The sequence below is a fragment of the Metarhizium robertsii genome (assembly GCF_000187425.2).
Source record: "Metarhizium robertsii ARSEF 23 chromosome Unknown MAA_Scf_3, whole genome shotgun sequence".
Classification (NCBI taxonomy): Eukaryota; Fungi; Ascomycota; class Sordariomycetes; order Hypocreales; family Clavicipitaceae; genus Metarhizium; species Metarhizium robertsii.
Window position 1 is genome coordinate 561,708 of NW_011942171.1, and position 9,168 is coordinate 570,875.

Below are 9,168 nucleotides of genomic sequence, written 5' to 3' on the forward strand. Positions count from 1 at the left end.
CCAGTCTCCTTTTCGCACTAGTTATGATCAAACCAAGCTTGACCTCGGTGCTTTCGGGACGGTCACCAAATTGCACCTATTGATGATCAGGAAAGTAAAACTGCCGTAGTGATCATTTAGAACAGCGTATCCGGCTCCCTTGGATCAAAAACTTTAAATAGCGTAGTGCTGGCGCGATCTTCACGGGCAAGTACGACGTCTCTACCTGAATCAATGGCCCTTAGAGCCGCAGCGACCATTCGTCAGTGGACGCCTTGTTGCCTGTCGTCTTACGCACAAAAGACGTGGCGGTGCGCTTCAAACTCCAGCTTACCCCACTTCGCTGAGTTTCCTAGCCTTCATCATTCAGCTTCCTTCAACACCGCATCATCGTGGTCTTTTGTATCAATTCCGTCTACTATTTCCTGTCTGGAGAGCCTCACTCAGCCATTCAGCACTATGTCTAGTGGGCATAGAGGTGGCGGGGATAGAGGAGGACGGGGCGGGTTCCGTGGAGATCGTGGAGGCGGAGGAAGAGACAGACCGGGCGATTACAGGGGGAGGGGCACCGGTGGGTTTCGAGGTGATAGAGGCGGAGGTGGAAGAGGAGGCTATGGAGGTGGCCAACAAGCCATCCAGGTCTTCTCGTACGTTGAACCCTAACGTAGCAAAGTTGTAAATATTCAGTCGTACAGCACACTAACTGTCTATAGCAACCCTCAGCGCCAAGATCCCAAAGTCGCCAAAGTCGAAGATGCCTTGCATCCATCGACAAAGAAGACGCTCGATCTTGGTAGCCTGAAGCTGACCGAAGGCTTCCCCAGCCGTCCGGGATATGGTACCAAGGGTACCAAAGTTGAGCTCACGGCAAATTACGTCGAGTTATTGCCGCCATCAAACATGGTTCTGCATCGGTACGACATACAGATCAGCCCGGAGGCCGCTGGCAGGAAGTGTTTCAGGGTCGTGCAGCTACTGCTCCAGTCGGCCGAAATGGCACCGCTCCAGGGCGACCTTGCAACTGACTTCCGGTCTACCCTCGTCTCCAAAATTAAGTTTCCGCGTGACGAGTCCATTATCGAGGTACGCTACCGTTCAGAAGGCGAAGACGAACCGGCGGCTAGAGCCACCACATACAAGATCCGCGTCCTATATACAAAGACTTTAAGTATCGGCGAGTTGGTCAACTGCCTGAACTCCACGAATCTTAGCCAGTCGTTACGAGATAAGCAGGAGTTGACGCAGGCCCTGAATATCTTTCTGAACCACTACGCCAAATCCGCAAACCTCCTTGCCACGATTGGATCGACAAGGAGCTTTTCCCTCAACCCAAACGCAGTAAGAGGAGATCTCAGCTCTGGCTTGGAAGTCATTCGGGGCTTCTTTTCGAGCGTGCGCGTTGCGACTTGTCGCATCCTGGTCAATATTAATGTCAGCCATGGAGCTTTCTACCACGCTGGCCCTTTACCGGCGCTCATGAACAATTACGGTGTTCGCAACAGCGTCGCGCTAGAAAGATTTCTCAAATTAGTTCGTGTCCAAACCACGCATCTGCCCGAGAAGCGCAACAAAGCCAATGAAGTGATTCCCCGAGTCAAGACTATCTTTGGGCTTGCCAAGAAGGATGATGGACATCGCATGGCCCACCCACCTCGCATTAGACAGCATGGGGCGGGCGCCAAAGATGTCGAATTCTGGCTTGACGGTGAAGCCAACTCCTCTAGAGCACCCAAGGCGGCAGCCAAGGGAGGCGCGAAAGGGAAGGGCAAGGGCAAGGATGAGGCTCAGCCAGACAGCTCAGCAGCTTCTGGCTCTGGGAGGTACATCACTGTTTTTGACTTTTTCAGAATAAGTACGTTATTTGCTCTATCCATCGCTCGATGTAGCTGACTGTGACGCAGCATATAATCGGGTTCTACAACATCCCCAGCTTCCGTTGATCAACTGCGGCAACCGGGAGAATCCGATGCATCTCCCGGCAGGAGTCTGCGTTGTCTTCGCGGGCCAGCCCTCCATGTCGAAGCTTGACGGCACCCAAACTCAACAGATGATTCGCCACGCTGTTCGAAAGCCGTGGGAGAATGCGGCGTCGATTGTTGGGGAGGGTGTACAGACTGTTGGTCTCAATGAGAACTCCAACGTGCTTTTGGTATTATACGTCTCCGCTCTTCCTTCCAAACATGGCATACTAACCTCGTTCAGCGTTCTTTTGGCCTGAGAATCACGCCAGGGCTCGTCAAAGTCCCCGGTCGCGTCCTCGTCGGCCCGAAGGTTATCTATAGGGGCAACAAGGCCGCCGATCCACGCTTCGGCAGTTGGAATATGATCAATATACAGTTCAACACCGGCGCCTCACTTGCCAAGTGGTCATACCTGATGATCTCGGTTCCCGGAGCTCGTGACTCCTTCGACCCGCAAAGCCTGCGGGCCGTAATGAACGAATTTCATGAAGCCTTGAGGAAAATCGGCGTCAACGCTGCCCCACCGCTCCTAGGTCAACGCGTCCAACTTCAGCATCCAGATGACCCTGCAATCGGCTCGAGTTTACAGCGTGCCGCTGGAGCTTTGGATCTCCTTTTTATCATCCTGCCCGAGGCCAACGTACCATTATATAAGCGCATTAAGACGATCGCCGACAAGGACTATGGCATCCACACCATCTGCTCTGTGGGCTTCAAACTATCGAAAGACCGCGGCCGCGACCAATATATGGCTAATGTCGCTTTGAAGTTCAATCTTAAGCTCGGCGGCATCAATCAGACGGTGGAGAACAAGAACCTCGGCATCGTCGACCAGAACAAGACGATGGTTGTCGGCATCGACGTCACGCACCCCTCACCTGGCTCCTCCTCTAATGCGCCCTCTGTCTCTGCAATGGTGGCTTCGGTCGACAAATTCCTAGGTCAATGGCCCGCAACCTTGCGCATCCAACGCGCGAGGCAGGAGAATGTGGACGACCTCACTGAGATGCTGAAGTCTCGCCTTAACCTCTGGAAGACCAAAGGCAAGCACATCGCTCTCCCCGAAAATATTCTCATCTATCGCGACGGAGTCTCTGAAGGCCAGTACGACATGGTTCTCTCGCAAGAGCTTCCTCAACTTCGCCGCGCCTGCGAACAAGTGTACCCAACAGTCGACACCAAGAATGGCCTTCCACGCTTCACCATCATAATCTGCGGCAAGCGGCACAAAACGAGATTCTACCCCACTACTGAGCAAGATTGCGATAGGTCTGGCAACACTAAACCCGGCACCGTTGTCGACCGTGGGGTGACTGAAGCGCGGAACTGGGATTTCTTCCTGCAGGCACACGCCGCACTTCAGGGGACCGCCCGCCCATGTCACTACTACATCGTGCATGATGAGATTTTCCGGCAGATCTATGCGAAGTCGATCCCGCCCCCGTTCCAGAACATCGCCGATATCGTTGAAGATCTCATGCATAATATGTGCTACTTGTTCGGCCGCGCGACCAAGGCTGTTAGTCTATGCCCCCCGGCGTACTACGCTGATCTTGCGTGTGAGCGCGCGCGATGCTACTTGGCGAGTTTGTTCGACACGCCGTCACCGAGTGCGGCCCCGTCAGTGACTGCAACATCAGCGACTGGGGGAGCTGGGCAGCCCAGCGCTGATGATGTGCAGATCCATCCAAGGCTGAAGGATACGATGTTCTACATTTAGAGTCGGATATTGTGAAAGCGCTCATCGGGAGTGTACACTCACCCAAGGGCAATGATGAGTATTGAACTGTAACGAGAAGATGCAGAAGGAAGTTAGTAAGGAGCGAGACACAGAGCACTGGAAGGGGACTGGATCATAAATAGTAAACTAGGACTAATTGTGTGTTGCACGGGTTGAGAGTTCTAAGCAGGCGCACGCCGAAGAGTCTTATGACTATATTTGATACGGCAGTGTAGTCCTGCAAACCCACAGCGTAGCGACTCTGGTAGAAATGGATTGCTAACTCTAAAAGACAGGGGGGGGGTGAGTTGGGAAAACAGGGGGATGTGACGCGAAGTTAATGGCCTGCGTATGTAATTGGATTGAGTACAGTAACCAGTTATTGCAACATTCGCTCCAGATTACTGATTCCCAGTATGTGGCTAGCGATACGGGTGTGTCTGTTTGCTGCATTGTCCAGCTCACTCGTACTTTTTTCTCAATGTACATAGTGTGGGCATGTTGAAGTAGAAACTCGCCAACGGCCCAACCCAAGGTTGCAAACGAACGAAGAGTAGGGCCAAAGGGTCTTGCGACGGCTGGACTGCTGCCCACTGTTCGTAACAGAAAGCTCTCCGCCGAACGAGATTGCGACTGATACTGACCAAAAGCAAATGATCCCAACTCGCTAGAGGCCTTTCACGCTGCGCTCCACACGGGTCATTGGTTAGAAGGTTGCTGAGTTTTCCACATTTGTATTTAATATGATTGTCTTCGATGTGAATTTTCCTCTCGTGGCGGCATCGTCCGCCAACCGTACACTACAGTCTGGTTTAGGGAAATCCTACGCACTTTGCGTAACATTTGAATGGAAATCTGGTTGTACTAGGCCAAGACTGGCAAGGATTTTATGCGGTAGCTAAATGCTCTTTCCCAGTGGCCGAGTTGCCTTACTATCCGGACCTGAAACTACATACGAAGTGTCCGATGTCTACTGGGCCTCCGTACTCCTTCTATCTGTCTTAATTTGGCACGCACATGCCGTTGCAGACATACAAGCCAAAGGTTCCGCAGCCCTCTAGAGAATCAATAGTCAGTACATCGCATCAATTTGAAAGCAACAAGTTTCACACTCACTGTCAGTGAAAGCACAATTTCCAGACTTATACTGGCAGTGGCTCTCACACCGCATCTAGCGCGCTTGTCGAGCATGCTGCGCTTAGCCGCCGTACCCGCAGGTCTACCAGTTAGGATGAAGGAGCAAGTACTCTTGTCGAAGACAGCAGCACAAGCTTTTGTCACGTTATGAGACTCATATTAACTAAGCTTCTTCATAAAATTATTGTCTTTTTTCTTGCTGCAGACAGAGTCTGTAGCCCTCTGCTTAATACCAAAAACTTCCTTTCGTCCGAATTTAACTGTCGGCTAAGTTTAGTCATGATAGCGGACACTATGACATCCAGTCATTACGCCAAGCTCTGCGACTTCAGTCTACAGAGGCATTACTCTCGCGATAAATCCTGCCTTGGCGTGTATTTTTGGTGACCATGCAACTCGCAGGGCCCCTTTCATTCCTTTTACCGGCTGAAGGAGGCACAGTCGCCTGCCTTGCAACCTCTCTTCCTCTGCACCTGCTGGCACGTCAGGGACGGTGGGTTGTTTACCGGGACGATACTGCATCGTGAAATTATATCGCGATAGGGTCTCAGCCCATCTTGCTTCTCTCTCGCTGAGTTGCTGTGGCCGAAGTAAAGAGATTGTACGCCTGCCGTCAAAGCCAATTCCAATTGGCTTCAAAGTTTGGGTTATGGCGCAAAAGGGCTATTTCCTCCAATGGACTTGGCATGAGAAAGGCAGTGGGCCTGTCGGGTTGACTCCTCAGATCTTCTCTGGAAAGGCCTTGGCCAATACCCGGGCGATAGTGGCCTGGCTGCTATCTAAGCTTCCACCTCCACCATCACCAGTCCATGGTTACCATGTCTTTATGGATAATCTCTTCGCAACTACCCCCTTTTGAAACTTCTTCGTGAGCGTGGCATTGCGGCAACAGGGACTACAAGAGCTCGTTCAGGCGGTATTGGCGAGAAATTTATTGCTCTAAAAAAGGAAGACGATAAAAGAGACTGTATACCTTGGGGAACCGCCTACTCTCGGCCAACCAAAGACCAAAAGGTGATGCAATTTGCCTGGAAAGATGATGCCCTGGTTCTTTTACTTTCAAGTTATTTTGACGGCTTAGAAGAAGATATACTCCGCATACGGCGATGTCCTTCGAAGTCCTCAAGTTCTGCAAAGACCGCAAGGGTACCATTTGACGGCGAGTTCACTAGAGAGCTTCCTATCCCACAGTTCATCGATGACTACAACCATTTTATGGGAGGCGTTGATATTGGGGACCAACCACGATCATCGTATAACTGGGATCCAAGAACAAGATGAGGAGGTTGGCGGGCGGTCGCGTTTCTTTTCTTACTTGAGGTTTGCATAACGAATTCATGGCAACTCTGGCGGCGACAAGAAGGCAGGAAAGAGAGCCATCTTGACTTAGACGCATGCTATATAAAGATTTCTTTCTGAAGTTTAGTAGAATCTCTATTTTGAAGCGATCGCAGCCTGTAAGTCTTACAGGCCGGCCTTCCTTGGTTGCACGGCACTCAAAAATGCGCAGACCTAAGCGAGGATGGTATGCCTTCTGTTCTTCTAATAAGAAGAGAGCCATATTATCCGCGGAGTACGTCCATGGGCAAGGTCAACGAAAGTCGAATGTCTTCTTTGGCTGTAAACAGTGCAATGTCCCGCTCTGTAAGGATGGTGTCGGATAATGCCTCTGTAGACTGAAGTCGCAGAGCTTGGAGTAATTGCTGGATGTCATAGCGTCGGCTATCATGACTAAACTTAGCCGAAAGTTAAATTCGGACGAAAGGAAGTTTTTTTTTGGTATTAAAAAGAGAGCTGCAGACGGAGTCTGCAGTACCAGGAAGAACAAGAATAATGATTTTATCGAGAAGCTTAGTTAACATAAGTCTCATAACGTGACAGATGGGGACGAGCTTTCTTTGTAGCACCAAGCTCCCGCGATATAGATCCCCAATGCCCCGCGGCCACTGCAGTGTATTATTGAGAATATGCCTTGCTTTTGCAGGTCACTGAAAGCCAACTTTGGCCGCAGTTCGAATTTGACCCATGAAACGGTCTGGTACTGCGTCCCCGCCAATTTACGCACGGATTTGCAGGAAAGGAATCGTGGAATGAGCAACAAGCTCAACTTCAACACCGACCCCATCCAATATGGGTTGAGTGTCTGAACGGTAGATGACGGCTCTGCACCGCTGATCTCCGTTTCTAAACACACCAACGTCACCAACCAAAAACGGGGATGAGTCCACTAACGAGCGCTGCTATATTTGTTAATAAGGTGTCTTGGTGGACTGCCACCTTCTCGAGTTCTTTTGTCTGGTTCGCCAACTCATTTACGGACCCTTACGGAGGCTGATGGCCTGAATTTTGCTTAGTTGCCGTGGTCACTTTATGTACAAGGAGTAAAGTAAGCAAGCATGTGGCCGGGGAAGAAAAGATTCAAGCCCAGGAAACCCCAGGATCTGGCAGCGCGCCGACGAAAAGTGTGTGATTTGGTAAATTATAGCTATGGGGTCCTTTCGTACAGTAGGTTCGTCCCATTATCGTTGGCGAAAGCCACCAGTTCGAGTAAAGGCCGCGGGCGCATTTGCTTTTGACTGTTTTGCTCTATAACTGGCCTAAACCGTCGATCGTGTATAAGGTTGAGCTGTGGTTCGAGGGCTACCGACCGCAGTACTTTCGATCGCACTCGTCGCACTCGGAAGGTGTGAGCTGCTGAGTTGAGATGCTGCTGGAGAGCTTGCTACCGAATGACTGGTCGCATTCGTATGCTGCAGCTTGAGCTGCTGAATTGAGGTGTCGCTGAAGTGAATGTCGACCCGTCGGAGGCTCAATTCCAAGGCTGGCAGTGGTTTGGTTGCTGCTCTTTTCGCACGTTCTGCCATGCTAGTGGGCAAGGAAAGTTTGGCCTCGGAGCTGGGGCGGATTGAGGTTCCTCGACTTTTTTCAGCACGGAGGACCCTTTCCATTGATTGCCTGCTAGCCAGGCCCAAGCTTTCTCCATGCGCGCAATTAAACAGCCACAGCGAAGCTGCAACAACAAAGCCCCCGCATCGGCCCCAATGTTACTCATGAAAACTTCAATGGGAAGACTGTGCCAAAAACTTCGGGCCGCCCAACATGCAAGTACGTGCTCCGGTTCTTTGATGGCTGATTGTATTATCCGCCGGGACCGCTGCCGCCACTTTTTTGGTTCCGTCTCTGCCTGCATCCTGGGAAGCTAAGGCAGAACGCGCCAACCCCAGCCTCCCTTTCGTTCTAGTTCCCAGATCCGCACTTCCCAAGCCGCTGGCTGGCTGTACGGCAAAGGACCCATACTTCTCGGCGTCACAGGAGGCTGATCCCGCGCGCCACCCATTGATAAAGGCTTCCAACGTTTCGCTGTCATCATTTGTGAGGTGTTTGGCCAGCCAGCTGGTTCAACAAATCTTGCACTCCATTTCGTTTCTCTCGCACAGCGACCCTTCTACTTCAATTTGTCCTTGAACTACAAATCCAGCTGTTTCCGTGACGCGGCAACGCACAACACGGGGCAGATATAAATCATAAAGGGATAAGACTCACCAGTCTTGTCATCGGTGTGTTCCTGTGCCTCTCGACCCAGCTTCTTGATAAGACGCTTCTGCCGTTCAATCTTCTGCAGAGCTTGGCTCCGCTCCTCCTCGATACCGTCCCATGTCTGGTCTTCCAGAGAGCTGAGTATGCAACAGGTCATACTCAGCTCTCTGGAAGACCAGACATGGGACGGTATCGAGGAGGAGCGGAGCCAAGCTCTGCAGAAGATTGAACGGCAGAAGCGTCTTATCAAGAAGCTGGGTCGAGAGGCACAGGAACACACCGATGACAAGACTGGTGAGTCTTATCCCTTTATGATTTATATCTGCCCCGTGTTGTGCGTTGCTTGATACCAACAGCAGAACTCCAAACTCATAACATCACTCTCATTACAGCCTAACACTTTTCTCTCTAGACCTTGGCTGCTCTGCATCACAAAAGCAATCTCCATCCGGCTCATCAAACAGTGAGTGCCTTTTTTTATGCTCTAGCAAAGTCGGCTCTACACCGTCGACCGATGTGAAATGCTGTTATGTTTCACTGGCGCCACTGGACGAACTGTTTGTACTCCATTATGTGATGACAAGACTCAAATTTGCATCTACACCCCACTGCTTTCAAAACCTAATCCTTTCCTGTTGTATCGTGCCAGCCGCATGATCAGGCAAGTGCCCGAGCACGACGGCAGTGAATGCTCCCTTGCACAACGTACACTTCGTCACACGGAGAGACAAATCTTGCTACAGGGCTATATAGCGGTAGCATCTCCTAGAGCTCTATACAAACACCTGTCCGCATTCCTAACTGATGTGCCTACAGAGCCCCCACGCCCTCAAC

The 9,168-nt window shown here is 51.1% G+C and overlaps 2 protein-coding genes across 2 annotated transcripts; both read left to right on the forward strand.

Moving 5' to 3' along the window:
• Positions 1-438: 438 nt before the first annotated feature.
• Positions 439-3,660, forward strand: MAA_00388 (Stem cell self-renewal protein Piwi; the record flags this gene model as incomplete). The annotated part of the gene is made up of 4 exons (XM_007818386.1): positions 439-626; positions 693-1,831; positions 1,881-2,128; positions 2,182-3,660. 4 exons carry the CDS (start codon positions 439-441, stop codon positions 3,658-3,660), a joined length of 3,054 nt encoding a protein of 1,017 aa, XP_007816577.1.
• A 4,817-nt stretch (positions 3,661-8,477) lies between these two features.
• On the forward strand, positions 8,478-8,731 carry MAA_00389 (transposase-like protein; the record flags this gene model as incomplete). Its single annotated transcript, XM_007818387.2, has 2 exons — positions 8,478-8,628; positions 8,691-8,731. The coding sequence occupies 2 exons, from the start codon at positions 8,478-8,480 to the stop codon at positions 8,729-8,731; spliced, it is 192 nt and encodes a 63-aa protein (XP_007816578.2).
• Between the last annotated feature and the right edge of the window lie 437 nt (positions 8,732-9,168).